General features: G+C 49.1%; 1 protein-coding gene across 2 annotated transcripts in view; it reads left to right on the top strand.

Moving 5' to 3' along the window:
- The window catches only part of LOC130207478 (inositol polyphosphate-5-phosphatase A-like), a 141569-nt gene that overhangs the window by 69744 nt on the left and 43895 nt on the right, over window positions 1-27930 (top strand). For both annotated transcript variants that reach the window (XM_056436113.1, XM_056436114.1), the window contains exons 5-9: window positions 60-123; window positions 976-1079; window positions 7367-7419; window positions 8603-8722; window positions 20068-20152. In XM_056436113.1, coding sequence (XP_056292088.1) covers window positions 60-123; window positions 976-1079; window positions 7367-7419; window positions 8603-8722; window positions 20068-20152 — 426 coding nt within the window. The remainder of the gene's footprint in view (window positions 1-59; window positions 124-975; window positions 1080-7366; window positions 7420-8602; window positions 8723-20067; window positions 20153-27930) is intronic.

The following is a 27930-nucleotide window of genomic DNA, read 5'->3' as shown; positions in this document are numbered from 1 at the left end:
TTAATGGGAATAAAATAAAACGTGTCCCCTCTCTATTCCCTTCCCCCCCCGTCTCGCAGGCTCTCGGGAGTTTCTACTTCATCCACGAGTCGTTGAAGAACATCCACCAATTCGATTTCAAAGGTGAGTACCCCGACACCCCCCCCCCACACACTCACACTCACACACGCATACATCTCAATGAAATGACCCCCCCCCCCTCACATCACCCGTTCGCCGTCCATTCCCGCTTCCATCAAAAACAAGTGGAACTAAGATTGGCTTTGAGGATGATGTAAAGGGAGAGGCGGGGGGTGGGGGGTTGGGGGGGGGGGGATGGTAATGCTTATTAATATTAGGATTTAATTCATAAGATTTCGGGCCCGGCGGTAATGGCGTGCGGCGGGTTATTGGACAGTTACGGCGGTCTCATCAGGCGGCGGTGTCAGAGGGCCCCGGGGTCCGGCGACCGCGCTAATTAAAGGACCGGGGGGGGGGGGGGATATAGATAGTGGAGTCGTCCCCGCTTGCCATTAGACCCAAGTCAGCATTAGGAGGACCGGGAGGGAGGGGGGGGGGCGAGGGGGGGCAGCCGTGTACTTGAAAGATGTGATTTTTAAGTCAGAATTACAGAAACCACTGATTATCTCGTGTGTGGTTCATTAGCCCCGCCCCCCCCCCCCCCCCACAGCAGACATTGCCAAATGTGAATGCCCCCCTCCCACAGTGTTCTCACCTCTCACCAGCCTGTCATTTCTCCTTCTGACCAGCAGGGGGTGCAGTTGCCCGAGGAAGCCAAAGTGGCTTTTAATTAATTAAATAACAGGAAAGTCCACAAGGGGGTCTCGACAGAAATGACCCGGCCATGTTTTGCAGCAATAAACTGACCGCCCCCCTCCCTCTCTCTCTCCCTCCCACTCCCTCTCTCTCTCCCTCCCCCCCCACTCCCTCTCTCTCTCCCTCCCCCCCCCACTCCCTCTCTCTCTCCACCTGAAGCCAAGAAATTCAGGAAGGTGGTGGGGAAGGAGACCTACACGGAGACCCTGGAGAACACGCCCTCGCTGGAGAAGGAGAAGTTTCCGCAGGACTACTTTCCCGAGGTGGGTGAGGTAACCGGCGGCGGGTCGTTGTGGTCGATGACCCCGGAGCGCCGCGCCGCCACATGCAGGTTTAATAAAGCCGCTGAATCGAAGAGAAGTCATCAATCTCACGGACACGAGACGATGACTTGGGATTTATTTTCCTCCCAAAAATGTTATCAAAACACCTGAACCCCCGAGACTTGTTCTGTGATGCAAGAACGTCAGTTAATAATTTAAAAAACCCCAAAAACTAAAAGATACTTTTTCAATATTCAAACCCACCATCTTGGTTCTCTACGCGTCGTGTTCTTCGAGGAGAAACCTCCGATTTGGAGACGAATCAGTCAGCGAGCGGCGGGCGAGAGGAGGTGGGGCGGGGGTGCAATTCCCCTGCTCACTCCGCCGTGTTTTGGTTTTCTGGTTCCGCCGTGTGTGTGTGTGTGTGTGTGTGTGCTGATATAGTAATAAAGAGCGCGGCCGCCCGCGTGTCATCCCCGCGCTCCCTCCTCATCCGTCAGCCGCGCTCCGCCGGGCGCCGCGCGCAAATATATGCAAAGCAGATGGATACGGCCCCCTTCACACACTTCCACCGCGGCTTCCGTCGCTTTCACACACACACACACACACGGGGAGAGGACACCCCACCCGCGAGACGCCCTACACACACACACACACACACACACACACATGCAAACATCTTCAGGATATGATCTAAAAGCAGTTACACTGATTGAGGGAAGAAACCCCCCCCCCCCAAAAAAAAACATGATTGCAGACGAGCGCGGTGGGGGAGAGGGATGAGGGGAGTGATGAGGAGGGAAGGGAGGTGGAGGTAGGGAGGGGGGTGAGGTAGGGAGGGTGGGGGGTTCAGATGAGAGAGAGAAGAAGAAAAAAAAGTTTTGCCCGGGTGATTTATGCCTCTTTCCCGGCCGGGATATGAATCTGGGATGATGCTCCGCGGAGCAGCACTCCAGATAATGTTAGCCCATTTAAAAAGAGCAGATTTGTGTAGTCTATCAGGGTCGCCGAGTATTTTATTTTTTTCCTCCTCTTCCTCTTCTCCTCCTCCTCTCCTCCCCCCCCGCCGCCGCCCCTCCTCCGTAGTGAGAAATTGGTTGTTATCATAGATCACAGATACTGCTCAAACCTCTTATGAAAGATGAATTAATTTCACTAATGCTTTAATGCAAAGCTCTCATGAGGGAGGCCGGCCGGTGATAACCCCTGCCTCGTCCCCGCTTCCTCCGCCCGTGATTTATGTCCTCTTTTAGTAGATGAAACCGCCTAGATTTGCCATCCATCTGCAGCTTTGAGGAATCCTATTACACCGGGAAGGGGGGCGGGGGGGGGGGGATCTTGGGCCGCACACACACACACACACACGAACACACACACACGAACACACACACGCACAGTCGGTCTCGGAAAAACCAGTTGCTCCGAGTCGCGTCTCTCCGGTTCGGTAAAAAAAAGAAGAAAAGAAGACGGTGAAAGACGACGAAGATTATTTATTTAAATCTGCCCGACGACAAGGGGAGGAGTCACGCTGACGAGGGAGGAGGTGCTGTCTTTTTTTTTTTTTTGCTGTTCTTTTTTTCTTTTTTATTAAATGCATCCGGTTTGTCACATCGAATCCTCCCAGGAAGGTTAGAGAGTGACAGCTCAGGTGTGTGTGTGTGGGTGTGTGTGTGTGTGTGTGTGTGTGTCTTTCCTTCGCCGTCCCTCTCGTTAATAAAGTGTCAGCGAGCTGGTGACATCATGGTGGGAGGGCCGGGCGAAGAAAGAGGAACCAGATGTCACGTCCTGCAGAGAGTGAGGGGCTGCACCCCGTCCCTCCATCTGCACGTTTCCATCTGCACATTGTCTTCTGCACATTGTCTTCTGCACATTGTCTTCTGCACATTTTCTTCTGCACATTTCCATCTGCACTTTTTCATCTGCACATTTTCATCTGCACAATTTCATCTGCACATTTTCATCTGCACTTTTTCATCTGCACATTTTCATCTGCACAATTTCATCTGCACTTTTTCATCTGCACATTTTCTTCTGCACGTTTCCATCTGCACATTTTCATCTGCACAATTTCATCTGCACATTTTCATCTGCACATTTTCATCTGCACAATTTCATCTGCACGTTACCATCTGCACATTTTCTTCTGCACATTTCTATCTGCACGTTTCCATCTGCACATTTCCATCTGCACGTTTCCATCTGCACATTTCCATCTGCACATTTCCATCTGCACATTTTCTTCCACATATTTTCTTCTGCACATTTTCATCTCCACATTTCCATCTGCACGTTTCCATCTGCACATTTTCTTCCACATATTTTCCTCTGCACATTTTCATCTGCACATTTTCATCTGCACGTTTTCATCTGCACATTTTCATTTTCAGTCCCCGATGTCCCAGAAATTGATGCTCGACGTCTTCAAATTGCTAATTTTACTTTAATTTACACGATTTACACGTTATTTAAGTCAAAGTCTGATTGGACGGCAAAAAAACCTGTAAAGCTAAAGTCTTCAGATTGATTTGATTGATAGACGTCATAATAATCTCTGGTATATAAATTGGTTGGTACTTTATTTGACAGGAAGAAAAGACGATTGGATTCATAAAAATAAAAAAATACATGAATTAATTTTCTTCCTGAATAAAATTACATGACGCAAAACAAGATGGCGACTGGCGGGCGACTGGGAGAAGTCCTCCACACTTCCCGCTCCCACGCTGCTTTGCTTCTGATTTAAGCGACAACCCTCCCCTCCATACGCAAAACATCTCGCCATGAATTACGGCTGTAAGTGAAGGAGAGAGAGAGAGTCGCGGGGACGTTAATTGAAATATTTTTTACGAGAAGGAAGTGGACAAAATCGCTGGCGCATTCCTCCTGAAAGGTCGGCGTGATGGATTCCCCCCCCCCCCCCCCCGTTGTTGTTCCTTCACTCTCGGTCAGGGTTAATATATTTATTTGTTTGGCTTCGGTAATACATGCCCCCCCCCCCCCCCCACAGGCCATTGCATCATACGGATTTGTCATTGCCTTTAATATAAATGAAGTATACGAGCCGGCCCGTAATGCGCCCTCGCTCTTATTGATCGTCCCACGCCGCCGCGGTGAGAGAGGAGTGGCGAGTGCGCCGTAGATCAACGTCCCGTACGAGTGTGTTTGTTGTTTGGCACCGCGAGGCGCGCCATAAAAGCATCGACTCCTCGTCCCCTTTTAGCGCCCTAAGCTCCGATACGGGGCTGCGATTACTTGAACCCCCCCCCCCCGCCCGCCCAGCCCAACCCCCCCTCCTTTGATTTAAACGGAAAGTCACTCCAGCTGGCACCGGCGTGTAAAACCGATGGGACAGCAGGGGGCGCTCGTGGGGCTGATGTCGACTTTTTATTTCTTCGTACACTTTATTCGTACATACATAAATCTAATAGATTTTTTTTTCAGACATCAAACATCAAATTTGATTAATTCATCGTTTTCTTCTTCTTTCTGTCTTCCCGAGTTCACCGTCGTCCGTGGTGCAGCTTTCTCCCAAAACACACACACACAGACACACACACGCGTTCTGTCCAGTCATATCAACCCTACGTGAGGCCCTCTCTTTATTCCCCCCCCCCCCCCATCCGGTTGATGGAATAAAGATAAATGTGACCGTCTGCCGGACCTCAAATCAATCAGCGTTTGTGTGTATTACTTATTACTCACAGTGCATTTCTGTCACGGGGCTTTTGTGTCAACCACACACACACACACACACCGCTGCCCTGCACTCCTCTATCAGACCCCCCCCCCCCCTACACTTCCAAACATCACCCCGCCATAATGTTATTTATGGGGGTCGGACTTTGAGCTGAAATATAAGAAAGGTCAAAGAATCGAACGGAACACACGGCAGGAGGGTGTTCTGGTGTGTGTGTGTGTGTTCTGGTATGTGTGTGTGTGTGTGTGTTCTGGTGTGTGTGTGTGTGTCGTGACATTTTATCGTAGCGTAATCTTCCATTGGTCACAATTGGTGGGGTTTTATGTACTGGTTCCCAGTGAATCCGACGATCCTTATTCCCCCCCCCCATCGCGTTTTTATATTTTCTGTCTTATTTCATGTCTGTCTCTTTCTCATCGTGTGAGTGTGTGTGTGTGTGTGTGTGAGTGTGTGTGAGCGTGTGTGTGTGTGTGACCCGCCGCGTCGCTGCCGTTCATCACTGCCGTTCATCACTGCCACGAGCGAGGACGCCACCACTGACCTGCGAGGAGGTCGTACAATGTCAGCCCCCCCCCGAAAAAAGCCTTGTGACCTTTTGCCGCCGCCCTTTGACCCCCCCCCCCCCCAACCCTGACGTGTGATATGATTACGTGAAACGGAGCGCGTCGATATCAACATCTTGATGGTGATGATGATGATGGTGATGATGATGGTGTCTCAGCGGGGTGATTAAATGGCGGCGGGCAGCATCCCCGCTGTGTGCCCAACTTCGGCTGCGGCGAGCGACCAAATGATGATGTCATCGTGTCAGCCAATAGAGAGAGAGAGAGACACACGTCTCTTCTTCTACACTTTGATTGATTGCGTGAGATAATCATCTCCCCCCCCCCCCACACACTACAAAATAAAAGCACTTAGATTGGTTCCTCCTCACTTACCGATATGTAGATGCTTGTTTTTCGCTCGACTCGGACCGCGTGTGTTTTACCCTGGTGTGTGTGTGTGTGTGTGTGTGTGTGTTTATAAGCCAGCGATGAAGCAGGGGGTCAATCAGTCATACGTGGAGGAAATGGGGCAATCTGGGGCCGGGTGTCAGGCAGCGTGATGGATTTTAATGCCGCGATTGTAGTTAATGGCTCTTTAAATTAAATCGAGATTAAACGTCTCTGGCTGCAGTCAGACCCCCCCCCCCCCCCCACACACACACACACATACACACCTCTCCACCCCTCCTCATCCTCACCACCCTGAAGACTTCTCTTTCTTTAACTTTACATCCCCGAACACCTCCCGCCGTATTTTAAAAAAAACACACGTCCTGATATATATATATATATATGTATACATATAGATACAGATATATACATATAGATATATTTACATACATATATATGTATGTGTATACATATATATATACATATATATGTATGTATGTGTATATATATATATATATATCTAGCTATAGATATATATATATATACATACTTACATATCTATATATATATGTATGTATATATATATGTATGTATCTATATATATATTTGTATATATATATACATACATATATATATATATATATATATATAGAGAGAGAGAGCAAGATATATATATATATATATATATATATATGTGTGTGTGTATAGATATTTATCCCGTCTGTCGTGAGTCGGCTTGTAATTGAATTTGTTCCTTTTCAAGTCGTGGTTCTCATACGTCCTGCTGTATGGACTAATTCTGCTGTATGGATTAATTCAAGTATGCTAATGTGATTTGATTTGATGGAGTTAATCTTTGCACTAATGCAGATTGAAGAATGTGAGCTGGAATCAAAAACCTCTTAGCCCTCTTTTATAAGTTTGCTTCGGTATTTCTTCTTTTTCCCTTTAAAATAAAATTAGTCAATTTGTAATGATGCGACCTGTAATTAGTTTATCCATCACAGCGGTTTAACTCCTCGTTAGGAGCATCGGAGCGGGGCGGTCGGGCTGAGGCAACTGGACTTATTTAGAGGGAGAGAGAGAGAGAGAGACTAGTGATGAGATAATTAACTGCAGGCTGTGGATCTGATCCTCTGCTCCAGGTGAAAGGCTGCGTTCACTTTATTGTTATTATCTTAATGTAAAAGGCACCGTGTTGAGTTACAGTATAAATGTCACTGTTTGGTGCTCTGGACCAGATTGTAGCTACACAGCTAATTAGCATCTGTAGTCCCTAAATATCAATAACAAACACAAACAAGTAAAAACATAACACGACAACAAACATGGAGCAATAACAAATACAACACAAATAAACTATTAACAATAAAAACACAAACAATGACACACATAACCCAATAACACACACATAAACAATAACAAACAACAACACACATACAACAATAGCAAACATATAACATTATAACAAACAGAACACAATAACAAACATAAACAACAACAAACAACACAATAACAAGCACAAACATAAAACAATAACAAACATAACACAATAACTCGAGTCGCTGTGATATCATCTGACTCGAGTCGCTCATGATGTTTTTGCTAAATTGAGTCTTTCTTCTCCTCCTCCTCCTCCTCCTCCTCCTCCGCAGTGCAAGTGGTCCAGAAAGGGATTCATCAGGACTCGATGGGCCCTGGCTGACTGGTGAGTCCCCCCCCCCCCCCCCGCTGTGATCGGAGCCGCGGCGGCCGATGCTGCCGGACGGCGTGCCGCGGTGGATCTGATTACACGTAATCGCGTTAGCCGAGCAGTTGCATATGACAGATGACCGAAAAGATTACACGCAATTGAACCTGTGCGGCATGGAGGGGTAGAAAGAAAAACTGAGGGGGGGAGGAGGAGGGAGGGAGGAGGGGGGGAGGGGGGGTGTAATCTAATAGAAGGATGACATGAGAACTAAAGAGCTGAAACGGTAAGCATTTAATAGGGGCATGACGAGAGAGGGAGAGAGAAAGAGACAGACAGAGGGGGGGGGGGAGAGAGAGGGAGGGTGGGGGAGAGAAAGAGAGAGGGGGAGAGTGGGAGAGAGGAGGAGAGAAAGTGAGGGGGAGGGGGAGGGAGAGGGAGAGAGGAGGAGAGAAAGTGAGAGGGGGGGAGAGGGAGAGGAGGAGAGAAAGTGAGGGGGAGGGAGAGGGAGAGAGGAGGAGAGAAAGTGAGAGGGGGGAGAGAGAGGGAGGGTGGGGGAGAGAGAGAGGGAGAGAGGAGGAGAGAAAGTGAGAGGGGGGAGAGGGAGAGAGGAGGAGAGAAAGTGAGAGGGAGGGGAGGGAGAGAGGAGAGAAAGTGAGAGAGAGGGAGGTAGAGAGGAGGAGAGAAAGTGAGAGGGAGAGAGGAGGAGAGAAAGTGAGGGGGGGGGGGGGGGAGAGAGGGAGAGAGGAGGAGAGAAAGTGAGAGGGAGGGGGAGGGAGAGAGGAGGAGAGAAAGTGAGAGGGAGGGGGAGGGAGAGAGAGAGGGAGAGAGGAGGAGAGAAAGTAAGAGGGAGGGTGGGGGAGAGAGAGAGGGGGAGAGAGAGAGGGAGAGAGGAGGAGAGAAAGTGAGAGGGAGGGGGAGGGAGAGAGAGAGGGAGAGAGGAGGAGAGAAAGTGAGAGGGAGGGAGAGGGAGAGAGGCTAGTAAAGAATGGGGGGGTCTGATCAGAGATAGGAAGAGATGGAGGACGCCCAAGGCGACATGTGAACTCATTTGTTCAGAATAAAAGACCCCCCCCCCCCAGATTGATGGGATCATCCAGCATTGAGCCCTCTCACCTGATGGGGCAGACCATCAGTGTTCCTACGGGGGCCAAACGGTTCATCCGACGTTAATCACAACTCTTTCCCTCTCCTCCCTCAGCGCCTTCGACCTGGTGAACATCCACCTGTTCCACGACGCCTCCAACCTGGTGGCCTGGGAGAAAAGCCCCTCCGTCTACTCCGGGACCCGGCAGAAGGCGCTGGGCTACGCTCTCGACAGGTGAAGCCCCGCCCCCTTTCTTTATGGATCACACACACTGTCGTCCTCATTGAATGTGTTTGTGTAACTCTGGTCACATGACGTCTGTCCGTCCTGGAGAGGGGTCCTCCTCTGTTCTCTCCTGAAGGGTTCTTCACTCTTTTTCCGAAAGTTCCTGATCCGATGTGAGGTCAAAGGTCAAAGGTCAGGGATGTCGTCGGTGTACAGACTGTAACGTCCTCTGAGGGGAGTTTGTAATTTGTGATATTGGGCTGTATAAAATAAACCGATATTGAATTGAGGAGATGGAAATCTCCCAAAAATATATATTATGTACAAATATAATTTTTAGATTACATGTTTGAGAATGGGGGGGAAATGCCCCCCCCCCCCCCAAATCCTGACCCCCAAATCCTGTCTGGCAGAACCTGTATTGATATTGTAATGGCGGCTTAGAGCGAGAGGTGCAGATCTCAGTGGGATTACATCCGTCTGTAAAAGTAGGGTGGGGGGGGGGGGGGGTCTTACTCTCTCCACGGTCTGTGGGCTCCCAGCTCTCTTTTATCTCCTTTTCTTTTGGTCCTTCTCTCGAAAGGCTCTTTACAGTTTAACTTTGCTTTTTTTTCTGTGTGTAATCCTACATTTATCTTTGGGGTTGTTTTTATTTCCGTCCCACTCCACCGACGGGCCGACGGGCGTCCGACGGGCGTCCGACGAGACGCCGGCCCCGATGTTTAAAAAGGGATAGTTTTGTTACTTTTTTTACATTTTTTAAATGTGAATTTTAAAATTGTGTTTTTAATTCACGTCGGATAACGTTGGTCATGACCGTTGTCCACTAACTACACGAGGAATTACACAGGCGGTCGACTCTTAGGAGAGGCTTGAGCGACCTTCTTCAAATCAACTGATGGAGGTCAAAGGTCACGACGGGTTTTTAGGCCCGATCTCAAGAATTCATACGCTATTCATAACACACTCGTCTGATGGGGTTACATGATGGCGTGATGGCGTGATGACATCCGGATGTAAACATCACTGGTTGATGGAGGCGCTAATTATATATTCAATATGATCTGCTGGAAATACATGGAGGATGACCCCCCCCCTCCTCCTCCTCCTCCTCCTCCTCCTCCTCCTCACTGCTCCTGTTGCACCGCCATCAGGCCAACATTTATTTATGTTATTATTATGTCTTCTTTTTTTAGTTGCAAATATTGACAGGTAAATAACACAGTAAACATTTACTTCAATGGATATTTTCCATATTTTTATGAACACAAACAGACAACAACAGATAACAATATATGTATATATATATACATTTATATATATATACATATATATAAATACATATATATTTATATAGATATTTATACATATATATTTATATCTATAGATATTTATATTTGTGTATATATTTTTATATTTATATATGTATATATATATACATATATATTTATATAGATATTTATATTTGTGTATATATTTATATATATATATATATATATATACACTTTTATGTATCAAATTGTTGTTTATCTAGTCAAATAAAAATAAAAAGAAGTCTACTGTTCACCGTATCCTCATCCGAGAGGATCATCCCATCAGAATAACTTCTGCACTTTCTCCCCGTGCATGGCGAGGCCCTGGGAGACGCCGTCGGTAAAAGTCGTCTTCGCCGCCGTCTTCGTCTTACGCCGCCGCCGTCTCCGCCAGGCCATCCGTCCACGGGCCACGCTGATGTGATTAATGGTTTATCCATTTGCGGGCGGAGCAGGAACGAGAGCGTGACCCCACCCCCCACCCCCACCTGTGCCACGCTAACACGCAATGAAAAGCCGGGCAACGTGTGACCTCCCCATCGAAACGGCATTAGGATGCGCGGCGGCGCCGACGCCTCCACTTTGAATAACTGCACACACACACACACACACACACACACACACGCATACATTACCGCGCCCGGCTCTCTGCCCGTGAATTACGAGGCACTTTTCTTTCTTCTTTTTTTTTAAAGTATCCTCTGCGAGGGTCATATTTTACCTGCGCTCCATCCTGTGATTCGATGGAGGAATGCTCCGCTTTTAATGGACAGCGACGCCGAATTATACCAAAGAATTCACCGCCGGGCTTTTCTGCCGTTTCTTTTTTTGTTTTTGTTTTTTACGACGCTGTAACTTACCTGGATTTACTGGCATTTACTTTACATTGAAGTGATTTTCCTTGTATTTCCTCGGCTTTCATCACGCCTCCCCCCCCCCCTCACACACACACACAGTTGATTTATCTCCCCGCCGCCTTGTAAATGCGCCCAAATAGCCGAGTCTCTGAGGTTCGGAGGAAGGATGGAGGAGAAACGGCGTCGGCTGAGTGGCGGTTTCCACGCTCCCTCTTTCCAAATCCCCTCGTGTCGGGAATGGTAACCTTGTTGTTACTTCTGGGCCGTATCATTGCAAGACAGGGTGGGGGCGAGTGGGGTAAGTGGGGGGGGGGGGGTCGTTATATATATCCCGGCTCCCCCCCCTGGTACTCCTGGGGTGGGATAGCGGTGGCATCGCGCCTCAGTCGCTCACTTTGGGGAGCTGCGGGTGGGGGTGGAGGTGGGGGGGTGGATCCGGGGCACCGGAGTGAGAGAAATACAAAAAAAAAACTGGCGGCGCAGAGGGAAGGGAGAAGGGAGAAGGGGGGAGGAGGAGGAGGAGGAGGTGGGGGGAACACAAAGGGTGCTGGGCCCTTCTGTAAAGGGCGGTGAATAATGGGCCGGTCCTTTTCACCGAGGCTGCTAACCTTTTGGCAGCTACCAGCAGAGAAACCTCCATTCTCTGCTCCGCCGGCCAGCGAGGACAATGTGGCCCGGGCCCGGGCGCCTGAATGCAGCCGCTACCGCCAACAGAGCTCTCATTCAGCCGGCTGGGTTGGGAACCATCTTTTTGGCCATTGTCCCAAAAAACTGTGACTCCTACCCCCAGAAGAAGAAGAAGAAGAAGAAGAAAAAAGGAGGAGGGATATCTAAAAAAGAAGAAGCCTAACAAACCCCAGCACTCCTTCTCTCCGGTGCTCTAATCTGGGAGAGGATGGGATGGGGGGCACCTTATCTGAGGCCTAATAATGCAGCTTACACACACAGGCCCCATTAAGGAGCCGTCTGATAAGCCGGCTCCCTCGGCGGCCCTTCTAACCGCTAAACAGTGTTTATCTCCCAAAGTGCTCCAAGGCCTCGGGGGAACGATGCCGAACAGGGACGGCGTTTAGCCCCCCCCCCCCCCCCCACCACCACCACCACCACCTCGCTATTGAGTCATGCAGTGATGTTTTTGGGGCTCTGATTGTTTCCCTTTTGCCATTGGAAAAAAAATTCTAAAAAATACCAAAATAAACCGCGACGTGAGCTCGCGGCCGCGTCGATGTCGACAATCACCGCGATTTAATGAAGGTTAAGTGGTTTTCAGAAAATGTGAAAAAGGTGTTTAATTGAATCGGAGGCGTCGGGACATTCGAGGACCGACGTCCGTGAAGAAGAGGCGGTGGAGGCGGTGGCGAGGCTTCACCACGAGATGAAATCTACTTTTTTTTTCATTCCCTTCCTTTAAAAAAACAAGACAAAAAACCCCTCTTGTGGGTTTGGAGTTCGTTTCTCTTTTCCAGCCCCCCATTCAGAGCCGCCGGTCCGGTTCAGGAGAGAACAGTTTTACATTACAACTGTGAAATCCTGGCATAAAGGCGTCCATTGTGGCGCGTCATTATTTTCACACAAATATAGTCCATTGTCACAGTGCTGAAGTTAATTTGATCAACATTGGGGACATTTAACTGTTTTGTCCCCTGAAAGGAGCTTGTTTCATGCTCATTTTCGGGGCATTGAAAAGCAATGATTGGCAGAAAAATAATGTTGCCGTTAACAATTCAAAGCAATTAGTTTCCCATAGGGAGGCAGTGGGCCGCACCGGCCGCCACACAGCGGCGCTTTGTGGCTTTATGGCCGGTCATCAGTCAACTGTCACGGCGCCTCAAAGGCCCTCCAGGCTAAATGTTTCCCTGAAGGCTTTCCCACAACAACGGGCTGAAAGGCGGCGGGAGGGAGGACGGGATCATCTCAGGGAGATCCTCCAGAGAGCAGAATGAATTTATTAAAGGGCGGTGTGTGTGTGTGAGTGAGTTGAGTGTGTGTGTGTGTGTGTGTGTGTGTGAGTGAGTTGATTGTGAGTGAGTTGAGTGTGTGTGTGTGTGTGTGAGTGAGTTGAGTGTGTGCGTGTGTGTGTGTGAGTTGAGTGAGTGAGTTGAGTGTGTGTGAGTGAGTTGAGTGTGTGTGAGTTGAGTGTGTGTGTGTGAGTGAGTTGAGTGTGTGTGTGTGAGTGAGTGAGTTGTGTGTGTGTGAGTTGAGTGTGTGTGTGTGTGAGTGAGTTGAGTGTGTGTGTGTGAGTTGAGTGTGAGTGTGTGTGTGAGTGAGTTGTGTGTGTGTGTGTGAGTTGAGTGTGTGTGTGTGTGTGAGTGAGTTGAGTGTGTGTGTGAGTGAGTTGAGTGTGTGTGTGTGTGAGTTGAGTGTGTGTGTGTGTGAGTGAGTTGAGTGTGTGTGTGTGAGTTGAGTGTGTGAGTGAGTGTGTGTGTGTGAGTGAGTGAGTTGTGTGTGTGTGAGTGAGTTGAGTGTGTGTGTGAGTTGAGTGTGTGTGAGTTGAGTGTGAGTTGTGTGTGTGTGTGAGTTGAGTGTGTGTGTGAGTGAGTGTGAGTTGAGTGTGTGTGTGTGAGTTGTGTGTGTGTGTGTGTGAGTTGAGTGTGTGTGTGTGTGTGAGTTGAGTGTGTGTGTGTGTGAGTTGTGTGTGTGTGTGTGTGTGTGTGAGTTGTGTGTGTGTGTGTGTGTGAGTTGAGTGTGTGTGAGTTGTGTGTGTGTGAGTTGTGTGTGTGTGTGTGAGTTGTGTGTGTGGTGTGAGTGAGTTGAGTGTGTGTGTGTGAGTTGAGTGTGTGTGTGTGTGAGTTGAGTGTGTGTGTGTGTGTGAGTTGAGTGTGTGTGTGAGTTGTGTGTGTGTGTGAGTTGAGTGTGTGTGAGTTGAGTGTGTGTGTGTGTGTGAGTGTGTGTGTGTGAGTTGTGTGTGTGTGTGTGTGTGTGTGTGTGAGTTGTGTGTGTGTGTCCATTTGAATGAAAAGCAGAAAAAGGTTTTATTATTATTAACATACAGCGGCTGAATTCAAATTGCAAGGTTACAGTTTTGTGTGTGTGTGTGTGTGTGTGTGTGTGTGTGTGTGTCTCTGATTGTGTGTGTGTGTGTGTCACTGTGACTCTGAACTGCCTTCTCACCCTGGGAGGCCTGCAGGTCCAGAGGTTAATCTCCCCCAGTGTCTCTCTGCTGAGAGTGGACCTGTTTATTTCTCACACATACGCACACACACCCACACACACACTCTCTCACACACACGCATGCACGACATGAGCCATTCACAGATTCCTCGGGTGCCACTTCGCCACCAGAAGTGACCGGAAAAACAAAAACTGTGTGTGAATCGAGGAATTAATTTAAATTCAGTGATTCATTATTATTTATTCGTGTTGCTGCGACGTCATCAATAAATCTAAAGTCACACGGCAAACGGGAAACGACTGAAGCGATCAGAAGAGGGTCTCCCAGGAGGACGGGGACCAACAGGTCCAGAGCCGACAGAGACCAGGTGGTCCAACAGGTCCAGAGCCGACAGAGACCAGGTGGTCCAACAGGTCCAGAGCCGACAGAGACCAGGTGGTCCAACAGGTCCAGAGCCGACAGAGACCAGGTGGTCCAACAGGTCCAGAGCCGACAGAGACCAGGTGGTCCAACAGGTCCAGAGCCTACAGAGACCAGGTGGTCCAACAGGTCCAGAGCCTACAGAGACCAGGTGGTCCAACAGGTCCAGAACCGACAGAGACCAGGTGGTCCAACAGGTCCAGAGCCGACAGAGACCAGGTGGTCCAACAGGTCCAGAGCCGACAGAGACCAGGTGGTCCAACAGGTCCAGAGCCTACAGAGACCAGGTGGTCCAACAGGTCCAGAGCCTACAGAGACCAGGTGGTCCAACAGGTCCAGAACCGACAGAGACCAGGTGGTCCAACAGGTCCAGAGCCGACAGAGACCAGGTGGTCCAACAGGTCCAGAGCCGACAGAGACCAGGTGGTCCAACAGGTCCAGAGCCTACAGAGACCAGGTGGTCCAACAGGTCCAGCTGGTCCCTTTCAGACGTGTCCACAGCTCTCGATGACCCACTCTGTATCTTTCCTCATCTCTAGTTTTGAGGGTCCGACTTATTCGTTAACCTCTGCGTGACCGCGGCCGACATCCTCGTACCCCCCCCCCACGCCCACCCCCCACCTCCTCCTCCTCCTCTGCACCCACTCTTCCCTCCACGGTGTTCTTGCAGAGTCTGGGGGTGCCTGGGTGCCCACAGGGTGGGGGAGGGGGAGGACGAGGGGAAGGCTGTCCCGCCGTGTCAAAGGTCCCCGGGGCCCATTCAGAGACACACATTCTTCACAATGTTAACATTCTCTCCCAAAATTCTCAACATTTGCCTACAATGGGCGCCCCCCCCCCACCATTGTGTGCAAAGTGGAATCCGGACAGCCAACTTATGGTTAGTCATCTTGGCAATATGACTGTGACACGGCCCCCCCCCCCCCCCCCCCAACCCCGTCACACCCTCATAATCTCATTAAGTCTCTTACGGCTCGGTTTAGCTGTCAATCACGGCGCCTTAATCTGCCGATGGATCGGGACCGCTGTGTTAGACTCGTCCGACTCTTCATCACAGGTGTGTGTTATTTATTTTTATTCCGTTTGTTCATTTTTGTAAAGTCGCGTCGACAGAAAAGTCAAATTTGGATTAAAAAAAACCCCGGAGAATGAGCCTCAGTTGTTTTGTGCTGCCGGTTTTTAAGGAGCCTGGGAGCAGAGTCGGGGCCCAGTGTTATAAATTGGCGTCTGACCCCTGTCTTTGTGCCCGCCCCCCCCCCCCCCCAGAGGACGGGCCCGGTGGAAAAAGGCCCCGGCCCAAAATCCTCAGTGGGAACGGCGCTGGTGAAGAGCTTCCTTCAGGGGCGCCCCGCGCGATGGAGGCCTGTTTATGGACTGAGTGGAGGAGTGCGTCTTTGTGGCCGAATGTCACCGACACCGTTACAGTTTGCCTGAATGAACTGCGATGACGAGGCTAATGGGGCCCCCCCGCCCGGGGGCGAGGGTCAGTGGGGTGGCGGTGGCCCCCCAAGCTCTCCAGGACCCCCCACCCTCAGGGCCTCTTTTCACGCCCAGTAGCTGTAGCTAATGTCGCAATTCTTCTCCCCCCCCACACCACCACCACCACCACCACACCGCCGCCCCCTCCGCCCTCCACAAAGGCCAAAGGGAAAGAGAGGAAAAAAAGTCAACTTTCGCACCAGCGGGTCACCACGAGTGCTTTAGGAAACGATCGTGTAAACAGAGTGTTACCTTCTGACCTGTGGCTGATACCTCGGAGCGGGTATTAGACACGGCTGTTAGCGGGATAAAGCTACGGGACACGGAGGCGGGAACGCTCTCTCTTTCTCCGCCTCGCTCTCTTTTTCTTTCTTTTCTCTTTTTTTTCCCTTCAGCAGCAGCGGATGTGGTAAATTCTCAATTAGCGCCAGAGTTCCCACGCCTAAAGCAACCCCTTTGGCGCCCGTGCTCGACCCTGTTTCTTTCTTTTTTTACTGCCCTGCTGACCACTCGCCCTGTTTGAATAGAGCCGGGTCTCTTAGCACCGGGATGTGAGGTCACTAATGACAGCAGGCCCAGTTTGCTGTCGGCGTGGGATTACAGGTCCAGCTTGACGGGCACCGCCAAGACCTTCCTCTTCCGTGTGTTACTGCAACCTTTTTATCTAGTCGTTTACTTTGCCAATCATATTTGGCCTTTTTTTTATCCTGAGAAAGCCACAAACCTCTGGTTCTAAAAAGTGAAACTAATGCAGAAGGTTCTTAAACTTGCATTATACTTCCTGACCAGCAGGGGGTGCAAAAAATCAGTCTGATTGTATAGAAGTCTATGAGAAAATGTCCCGACATCTCTCTTGATTTATACCCTCAGTAAACATTGTAAACATGAGTTTATGGTCTCATTCTCTAGTTCCAAGTCTTCTTCTATACAGCATGATGTAAGTTGTGGTCCTCACATAGTAAAGTAGGATATAGAGCAGGCTATACTTCAGGGTGTGGCTGCGTTATGATCGACAGCTCAATGCCAGCGTCTCGACCACAGCGTCACGCCTCAACGGTCCAAATCACTGGTCGCACAAAACCAAGATGGTCAGGATTAATAAAACACAACGGCAACGGACAAAATGCCAAACTTGAGGTATCAAAACCTCCAAACAACTGGTACGAAGATGACTACGTCTAGGACTGGGAGTAGAGCTGGAATGATGAGTCGGGTAAAATTGATCAGTCGATTCGCGAAAATTTAAAGATTCATCGGTTTCTGCTTTTCTTGGTCTTTGACCAGAGGCGAATATCTTTAACGAGCGATCCGAAGATGTCAAATGGTTAATTTAATTATTTTTTTGTATCATGTTATATATATATATATATATATATATATATATCAAACCAATAACCATTTACTTAAAAAAGTAATCTCTCAAAAATTCCAACTCTATTTAAAGAAAGATCCATACGGTTCAAAGAACAGACGTCAGATCTAATTTTGAAGAAGTCCTCATCCACTCCCGCGCGGGGAGCAGATGTCCATCATAAAGACGGAACCGTCTGGACGGATGATAATAATTACATCAATCACAACCCATGAAACATCTCAGTTGTTATTTTTGGGACCGGAGTTGTAAATCCTTTTTTTTCCCCCGACGACCCCTCGAGTTCCTGTTTAATCTAATGGGATGTCAAAGTCGCATATACTCTCTATTTAATATAATGGCTGCGCTCCCCCGCCTCCTCGCTCCAGTCCCGGCGGCCCCGAGCCGAGGCTCGCCGCCGAGGAAGAGGCTTCCTCTCTCTTTACGGCCCCATAAATATATTAATATCTGGGCACTCGGGTTGAGATTTATCCGCACTGTTATCGGCGATAGCGAGCCGAGCGCCCTGAATCATGAATTACGCCCGGAGCGTCCACCTTAATTCCTCCTTGTGCATCCGGCTCTGGAGAGGAGACACTTTTAAGTCGGAGGAGTTAATTATATGTCACTTAGGTGCGTTTAAAAAAATGTTTTACTTATTTTAAAAGCATCGGGATGCTGCAACGTTCCGAAGGATTTGGAAGCGGTCCACGACGGAGATGATCTAAACCGTTCTCTCTATGCACACAGTACATTAACAACATCGGTAAGACAAGAGGCGATGACAGGGTAACCCTCGGGGAGCATTACGAGTGCACCATCCAGAGTTCTGGGTGCACTCCAGGGTAGCACTCGTAGATAGAGTCCTCAAAGCTCTACGAGTCCGTTTGAGTTCGTCGACGTCGGGTAGAAGCTCTACGAGTCCTTTTGAGTCTGTTGACGTCTGGTAGAAGCTCTACGAGTCCTTTTGAGTCTGTTGACGTCTGGTAGAAGCTCTACGAGTCCTTTTGAGTCCGTTGACGTTGGGTAGAAGCTCTATGAGTCCTTTTGAGTCCGTTGACGTTGGGTAGAAGCTCTATGAGTCCTTTTGAGTCCGTTGACGTTGGGTAGAAGCTCTACGAGTCCTTTTTAGTCCGTTGACGTTGGGTAGAAGCTCTATGAGTCCTTTTGAGTCCGTTAACATTGGGTAGAAGCTCTACGAGTCCTTTTGAGTTCGTTGACGTCGGGTAGAAGCTCTACGAGTCCTTTTTAGTCCGTTGACGTTGGGTAGAAGCTCTATGAGTCCTTTTGAGTCCGTTAACATTGGGTAGAAGCTCTACGAGTCCTTTTGAGTCCGTTGACGTTGGGTAGAAGCTCTATGAGTCCTTTTGAGTCCGTTAACATTGGGTAGAAGCTCTACGAGTCCTTTTGAGTCCGTTAACGTTGGGTAGAAGTTCTACGAGTCCTTTTAGTCCAAGACACTGAACCCTGAATTGTTCCCTGTGTCTACGGTGTAAATCACTTTGGATAAAAGCGTCAGCTGAATGACACGTAATGTAATATTGGGATATTAAAGTTGGTTTCAATTTCCGCCTGGACCGTTCAGAATTTAGATTTTTTTGTTTTGTTCTCTGTGTTACAAGCAATTTAAACACGAACTTTACATAATATTACATTATATTATATTACATTATATTATATTACATTACATGTCATTTAGCATTTAGCAGACCCTTTTATCCAAAGAGACAAACAATAAGTGGATTCAACCACAAGTAGAAACTCAAAACAACAAGAATCAAGAAAGTAGCATTTCTTCAAAAAAGCCAAACTACAAAGTAATACCACGAGTAATACCACGAGTAATACCAAAAGTAATACCACAAATAATACTACAAGTAATACCACGAGTAATACCACAAGTAAGACCACGAGTAATACCACAAATAATACCACAAATAATACCACAAGTAATACCACAAGTAATACCACAAATAATACCACGAGTAATACCACGAGTAATACCACAAGTAATACCACAAATAATACTACAAGTAATACCACGAGTAATACCACGAGTAATACCACAAATAATACCACAAGTAATACCACAAGTAATACCACAAGTAATACCACGAGTAATACCACGAGTAATACCACGAGTAATACCACGAGTAATACCACGAGTAATACCACGAGTAATACCACGAGTAATACCACGAGTAATACCACAAGTAATACCACAAGTAATACCACAAGTAATACCACAAGTAATACCATGAGTGCTATTCACATCCCCCTCAACTATAAGCCAGTACCCCCCCCCCCCCCCTCCCTCCCTCTGCATCTCAGATCTCTCGTCCTCCATCAGCTCTTCCTCTCTTCCTCTCTTCCTCACTTCACGCTCTGCAGGAACATGAAACCTCCTTAAAGATCTCAGAGACAAGCGTCTTTCAGCCACCAGGTGGTGCTGTGGCCCTCGTGAACTAAATGCCCCCTGAGGTGTGTGTGTGTGTGTGTGTGTGAGTGTGTGTGTGTGTGTGTGCCTGTGTGTGTGTGTGTGTGTGTGTGTGTGTGTGTGTGTGTGTGTGTGTGTGTGTGTGTGTGTGTGTGTGTGTGTGTGTGTGTGTGTGTGTGTGTGTGTGTGTGTGTGTGTGTGTGTGTGTGTGTGTGTGTGTGTGTGTGTGTGTGTGTGTGTGTGTGTGTGTGTGTGAGATATCATCAGCCGTAAAGACTTTTGACGACCAGCAGTCAAGACGGCGGGTGTGACGCGTCCGTGGTGATCTCTGGCGGTTCTGAGGAGTGGCGCCGGCTCACTAGTGTTCTCGCCGTGTCTTTTGCAGGATTACGGACCAGCGGCACGAGAAGCTGCCGTACTTCGTCTTCGGGGACTTTAACTTCCGGCTGGACTCGAAGCAGGTCATCGAGGTGAGTGGCGCTCGCGGTGGTCGACCACGGCGTCGAACCCCTTCGCGGTTCAACAAGTGTGTGTGCATTAGAGAGAGACTGTAAAAGTGGTTTTAGGAGGCCGCTGTCTCTGTGGAGTTATGACTCATTAAACGCCCCACTGTCGCCGGCCCAGCTGTGTTTGCCAACCGAGCCTCCGAGTGCATTGTTATGTTACGGTGCCATTCACTTCCCCCCCCCCCCTCTCCTTGGTGCAAATGAGGCCAATGAGAGCCAAAGAAGGTATAGTGGGGGGGTGTAACAAGTCATAAAAGGGCCCCGCAGACATCGGCGTCTCCTGATAACAGAGCGAGGAGACACTTGTCGGGCCGGTCGTCTCCTCGCCGCTCTCCGGCGGCAACAATGGCCCCCGGAGCCGACGGGGCCTGTATCGCGGCGTTGGGCTTTTGTTCCGCTCCACCATTCAGATGGAGGAGGAGGGAGGAAGAGGAGGAGGAGGAGGAGGGGGGGGGGGAGTCTTTTCTGAATGACTTTCAGGAAAGTAACTTTCACTCACTGTGTGGCGCAGGGGGAGAAATCTTTTGTTGTAGTTCAGTCACCCGGCCACTAGGGGGGCAGTAAACCGCTGTCGGGGCTGATTGGAGGCCTGGTGCAGTTGATTTGGTTATTTTGGGTCACTTTGCTTTAGCCGGCGTTGCTTTCGGAGCAAATTAATCAACAAGAGGAGTTTGTTTAGGAGTCGGGTCAGGAATGCATCGTAGCAATGAAGGTCCCCACAGGTATAGAAATAAAAGCGTGAGTGTGTGTTTGCCTTGGGTCACTGCTGTCGCTGTCCTGGGGGGGGAGGGGGGGTATCTAGTCAGCATTGCTGTGACAAAAGAGATGGTGTCCTACACATTGAATTTATATGAAATGTTACCTGGTTTTATAAAAAAACACGGATGCCTTAAAGGGACAGTGCACCCCTAAAACCGACATACGGAGTTACCGACCGTCAATCTAAATTGAAAGGTAGAGAAAAGTTTATAAAAACAAATGTTTTGCTGGGCCAGAGAAGGTAAAAGGAAAAATTTTGTAATATTTGTTTGAATATTTTGGGGTGAACTGTCTCTTTAAGCTGACCGGAAAGCGTCAAATCAAACCGAGTCAGATGAGATAATTATCAGGGTGTTTACCTCGTGCAGCTGATCTAGATAACTCTCTCTCTCTCTCTCTCTCTCTGTCGCTCTCTCTCTCTCTCTCTCTCTGTCGCTCTCTCTCTCTCACTCTCTCTCTGTCTCTCTCTCTCTCTGTCTCTCTCTCTCTCGCCCCTGCTGCTTGGTGGGAGGTAAGCACTCACCCTCTCTCTCTGTGTCTCTGCTGTTTGAGTGCGGCGGGGGGTCGCGACCCCTTTTCCAGGGATGTGTTTGGCTTGCAACGCTGTGTTTCCCATCGCTGTGCCCCCTCCCCCCCCCCACACACACACACATACTCCCCCTCCTCTCCCCTCCACACGGCTCCTTTCTTATGCACCTTGGCCCCCATTCACATCCAGAGCGAATATACACACACACACACACACACACTCACTCAAATGCACACAAACCAATTTGTTAGGCCAAATGAATCTGATTGATTCGGTCCGTTTTAAAGGGGTGTGACCGCATGGCGGGGGGGGCCTTGGAGAGCTTCCCTCAGGAAGTTAAAGCTGGGGCCTAAAACACACACACACACACCCACACACACACACCTAGACGTTTCCCCTACGGCTTAATGAAGGTCGCCCTCAAAAAACCCGCCGACCATTTCCAGCGGGACAATGGAGCCGATGATGTCATCGCGGTGCAGACGAGCCGCGCTTCGGATTTAACGAAGACCTTTTTTTTTTCTTCTTCTCTCTTTTTTCTTTCGAGAGCGACGTCACCGATAAACAAAAAAGCGGGGTCGCGACCCTCGGCGCAGGAAGTAACTCGCCGCCCGGCGCGGCCGCTCGGAGCCCTTTTAATGACAATTAACGTCAACGGGACAATTAGCGCACAGCAGCGGGGCGCTTAGCCGCGGGCGAGGCGGCGGCGGATCGATCGGACGTACTTATCCCAGATTGATTCGGACTCGCCGCTCGTTCCCCGTCGGCTGGGAGTCTCTTATTTATCTTCTCGCCGTTCGTAGATGAAGAGGCACTTTTACTTCGATATAATCGCAGGTTTTTTGATTTGTCGAGCCTGGGAACACCAGGTGCTGTCGGTTCTTCAACTTCTAATATAAATAAATAAATAACATGTTTGCGACGTTAATGTGTTATGAATAATGGACGATTTTTACGAGATTTAAATACGCCACATGCGGAAGCAAATATGATCTACGGCCGGTCTGGTCACGCCAGATCTCAGAAGCTAAGCAGGGTCGGGCCTGGTTAGGACTGGGATGGGAGACCGCCAGGTGCTTTAGCTTCTTTCACTTCTATGTCTGGGACTCTCTCTCTCTCTCCCTCTCTCTCTCTTTCTCTTCTCTCTCTTCTCTTCTCCCTCTCTCTCTCTCCCTCTCTCTCTCCCTCTCTCTCTCTCTCTCCCTCTCCCTCTCCTCTCTCTCCTCTCTCTCTCTCTCTCTCTCTTCTCTCTCTCTCTCTCTCTCTCTCTCTCTTCTCTTCTCTCTCTCCCTCTCTCTTCTCTCTCTCTTCTCTCTCTCTCTTCTCTCCCTCCCTCTCTCTCACTCGCTCCCTCTCTCCCTCCCAATCTCTCTCGCTCTCCCTCTTCCTCTCCCTCTCACACTTCTATGTCCAAAAGGCAAACGGTGCTGCTTTTTCACATGATAATAATAATAAATAAAATGGGGGGGGGGACGGCAGGGGGGGGGCGACCCGGCTGAAAGCACCCACGGGGTGTGTGTGTGTGTGGGGGGGTAACCAGGCCCCACTTTGGGAGTCACTGGGTCAGAAAATGCTCCGGGACATTTCTGTACAGCTGCACGCTACACCACTCCTCTTCTTCTCCGCCTCTGGTGCATTGTGGGTGACTAGACTGCGGACAAACCGCTGGCCACGCCCCCTCGTCACCCATCCCCGCTGCCTTGTGGGTGGGTCGGATGGGCATTTAGTATTTTGGGATGTATCCATGTGTGTACAGAGGAGGTGGGTTTTAAAGGGGGGGGGGTGTTATTGTCACAGGGTAAATTCCAGGTGGCAAATTCTTGGCATGCTTGCGCGGCAGGATCAGTAACCAAAGGTCCGCGGACCCCCCCCCACCCCCGCCCCCCGCCTCCCCCTTCCCCGGGCAACCCTATTAATTGTGTCCGACAGAGGGAATTGGTTTCAATTGACCCCCATTCAGCGGCGGTCTTTGACTGGCAGACAAAGGACACGGCCACGTGGAGGCTAACGCCACCGGGGGGCCGAGCGGCCCGGGGGCGGGCCGGTCCGGTCCCTGGCTCGTCCCGCGAGCCGTGGCTTGATCCCCGCTCTGCATCGGCGCTGATGAAACGGGAACGCGGTCATTTTAAGGGTTTCGTCCGTCGGTTCCCTTGAACCCGTCGCGTGACGACTTCAGAGCAGACGGAGGACATCGTGACTCAGAGGTCACCGGGACGCGTCCCAAGGTCGTCACGGGAATTGAGACCATCACTTTGTTTATTACAAGTTTTTTTAAATGCAAATAAAGGCATTATTTAAAATAATTTTCCATCACAGAATTCTGCCAGGTTCATAATTAATTTTTTTTTTTTTTACATATTAGTCAATGTTTTTTGGGATCTCTTTTAATCACTTTACAAATAAGTAAATAAATGTTTTTTCCGACATGATTTATGATGTAATGTTGATTGAGGCTTTGATTGATGGATGAATAAACCCCTTCACATTGTAGATATAAACATAGTTTTTTTTAATCTAATAAATGTTATAATAATGAAGAGGGGTGGCGTTCTAAGAGGTTGATGTTATGGATCTCGGCCGCGTGTAAATACATTTCCCTCCAATAAACCGAGCCTCAATTAGGATAAAGACTTTTCATCTCATTCTCTCTCTGTAAACACTCACGTCTGTTTTGGTCAAAAAGATTCGGCGTAAAACAATTATTCATTTATCAACAATCAAATAAACTCAAATAACCTCCTGCAACACATTTAATAAACCTCGTTTACAATGTTGCGGTATAAGTGAATCACAGCGGGGTATATAAATATATATATAATATATATATATAAATATTGTGTATATATATACACTATATACATATATGTAAATATATATATGTATATATATATACATATGTATATATATACAAATACTGTATATATAAATACATATATATTGTATATACACATATATATGTACATATATACCCTTGTTGACCCTTTAGTCAGACGTGTGTGTGTGTGTGTGTGTGTGTGTGTGTGTGTGTGTGTGTGTGTGTGTGTGTGTGTGTGTGTGTGTGTGTGTGTGTGTGTGTGTGTGTGTGTGTGTGTGTGTGTGTGTGTCGTGAATCAGCCGCGTCGCTGACGGGCTCATGGGCTCCGTGCCTGGACTCCTCAGTATATTTAAAATCTCTCCTAATTAAACTTAATAGAATGTAAATTTAATATCTGCAGCGACGGCCGCGGCGCCATCGGAGAGGGAGAGAGAGAGAGAGAGAGAGCGAGGGAGAGCGAGGGAGGAGTGATGGAGGCCGGGAGGTTAATTGCTGACTTGATCTACCGCCCCGTGACGCGGCGTGAGGGTTTAATTGGGGCTGATCCGCTGCTACAGGGACAGATTGCATTAGGCTAGCTGCCCCCCCCCCATCACTCTCTCTTCTCTCCTCTCTCTCCCTCCCTCTCTCTCTCTCTCTCCTCTCTCTCCCTTCACTCTCCTCTCTCTCCCTCTCTCTCTCTCTCTCTCTCCTCTCTCTCTTCTCTCTCTCTCTCTCTCTCTCTCTCTCTCTCTCTCTCTCTCTCTCTCTCTCTCTCTCTCTCTCTCTTCTCTCTCTCTCTCTTCTCTCACTCTCTCTTCTCTCACTCTCTCCTCTCTCTCTCCCTCTCTCTTTTCTTCTCACTCTCCCTCCCCCCTCCCCCTCTCCCTCTCCTTTTCTCTCTGTCCCCCCTCCCTCCCTCTCTCCTCGCTCTCTCCCTCTCCTTTCTCTCTCTCCCCCCTCTCCCTCGCTCTCTCCCTCTCCTTTCTCTCTCTCCGGTAACGCCGGTAACGAGGGGCCGGCGGGATGGAGCCACCATTTTCTTACTCGACGCTCGGGATGAAAATTAAAACGTTCGACACGTGCAGAGATACGAACGCCACCTCTTCTTTTTATTTGTGTTTTGGTTCCATTCACCAAAATAAAGGCTTTTAAAAGGTTAATAACCTAAACGATGCCACAGTTTAGCGAACGGTTATGAGCTAACGGTTATGAGCTCTCTGCCGGCGGTCCGGGCGCCGTTAGCTTAACATCGTCCAGCTAACACACGCATCATGCTCTCGGTAACGGGTGAAAACAAACGTCTCCGTCTCCTGGTGTCTGGCTATAAATCAGGAGGCGACCGGCGTAATTACGTGTACACTACATTAGTCAGGCTAATTAATTTGGGGGGCCATCCATCCATTGGCCAGCGGGCCGGCACTGATTGGGCCCCTGTTCTGTGGGACCTCCGACGCCCCGAGACGCCTCTCTGCTGCCCCCGGTGGCCCAGATGCGCTCGAGCGTTTACCACGGTTCATACGGAGAACCTGGAAAAAGGTCCGGGAATGTTCAAATGTTTTTTTACAGGCCTGGGGAAAAAAAATCAAAAAAGTTTTGGAAATGTTGTATATTCACGTGTTCATTCAGTTTTAAATAATGAATATGCTTTTTAAAAGAATGACGCTCTAACTACAAGCCGGAATCTACGCTCTCAATACTCGCAGCGCACATTTTTCCGCGCTGCAAGTGAACGCACCTTAACTGAAAATACATGAATGTTTATTCTTTTAATCTGAACTATTGTCTCTCATTCATTTGAGTGATTTAAGGTTATTTACTGTATGCTTTAAAATCCTCTTTGTTAGTTTAAATACGACATGTTATCAGTTTTTCATGTGTACATCGAGATTGTGCAGAGGTTACAGAGCGATGCGTTCAGGGTCCAGTGAGTCCTAATTAATTACACCCTGAACAGGATGTGTTCAAATGTAATCTTGTAAGTTCCAGTGTCGGCGTGATGCGGAGCACTCTGCGTGTCCAGGAGTCCGATTGTTTATCTCGTAAACATCTAAAGTATCGAGTGAGCAGCGCTGAACGCTTTTATTGACGGATCCTTTACGGCGTGTTAAATCAATAGCTGCTCAACCTTAAGCCCCGCCCACTTATCGCCCGCTCATCACAGGTGATGTCATCGAGACGTTTCCTCCCATACAATAAACGTATTATCTGTAGAAGATGAGAGACATTATAGATATTTATAGATATTTATAGATATTTATATATTACAGACGACTCCCTCCAGACAACAGGCCTGTTCTCTCTCCCTCTTCATCTCTCTCCCTCTTGACCTCTCCCTCCTTCTCTCTCTTTCTCTCCCTCTCTCTCCCTTTCTCTCTCTCTTTCTCTCTCTCCCACTCTGTCTCTTTCACTGTCCCTCTCTCCTTCTCTCCCTCCCTCTCTCTGCCTCTCCCCCTCTCTATATCTCCCACTATCCCCCCTTCTCCCTCTTTCCCTCTCTCTCTCCCTCGTACTCTCTCACTCTCTTTCCCTCTCCCCCTCTCTGTATCTCCCTCTCTCCCCCTCTCTCTCCCCCCCCTCTCCCTCTCTCTCTCCCTCTCTCACTCATTCGTACTCTCTCTTTCCCTCTCACTCTCTTTCCCTCTCCCTCTCTCCTCTCCCTCTCCCCCCCCCTCTCCCTCTCTCTCTCCCTCTCTCACTCACTCGTACTCTCTCTCTCCCTCTCTCTCCCTCCCTCTCTCACTCATCTACCTCTCCTCTCCTCTCTCCCTCTCCTCTCTCTCTCCTCTCCTCTCTCTCTCCTCTCTCTCCTCTCTCCCTCCTCTCTCTCTCTCTCCTCTCCTCTCTCCTCACTCCTCTCTCTCCCTCTCCCCCCTCCTCCCCTCTCTCCCTCTCTCTCTCCTCTCTCACTCACTCGTACTCTCTCTCTCCCTCTCCCTCTCTCTCTCTCCCCCCCCCTCTCTCCCTCTTGCCTTCAGTGCTAATGAATGCAGCGCTGCAGCCGGGGATGAGGGGATGAGGAAGGAGGGCGAGTCTCTCTCTGAGGCCGTGACTCTTTGATGGAGGCGCTGCTGTCCATCGAATTAAAAACGCTGGCAAATGAAGAACAAGTGGCGTCTTCTGTCGGCGCCGCTCATTAACAACGGGCCGTTTGAGCCCGGCACCAGCCATGCTATTGCCATTGTGTGTGGTAGGGGGGGGGGGGGGGCTGTGACTGGCAGCCAACGGTGGGATGGTGCGACGAGCCAAGCGAGCGATGAGCGCAGAGCCTGGCACTGGCAGGGCCCGGGGGGGGGGGCCCCGCGGGCCCCCTGGGGTTGGCCCCGGGTCAGGGCCATAACCCGAGTTACCCCCCTCAGTCGCTCAGGACCGCCGTGGAGCCGATGGCTGACACCCCGCCTCCCACTAGAGTTTGACGGTACAGTTGGAAGAAAAATCCAAAGAATCCAAAATCCAACGATTTAAAGTTTAACTATATTTAAAGACAAAGATGATAAACTGTCATCGCTGATGGTCGTGGAGCTACGCTAATTATTCAAGATGGAGGGGTCACAGGTCACAGGTCAAGGAGCGGAAACTCCTTTTGAATAAGTGTTCATATCTTGCCTTCAAAATAAAAGTAATGTTTCAGGTTTACTATTATCTCTAAACAATAAAAAT

This window comes from Pseudoliparis swirei, chromosome 17 (assembly GCF_029220125.1).
Source record: "Pseudoliparis swirei isolate HS2019 ecotype Mariana Trench chromosome 17, NWPU_hadal_v1, whole genome shotgun sequence".
NCBI classification, from domain to species: Eukaryota; Metazoa; Chordata; class Actinopteri; order Perciformes; family Liparidae; genus Pseudoliparis; species Pseudoliparis swirei.
Note: the sequence above shows the minus strand (reverse complement) of the source record. Positions and strands in the feature narration are given on the sequence as shown.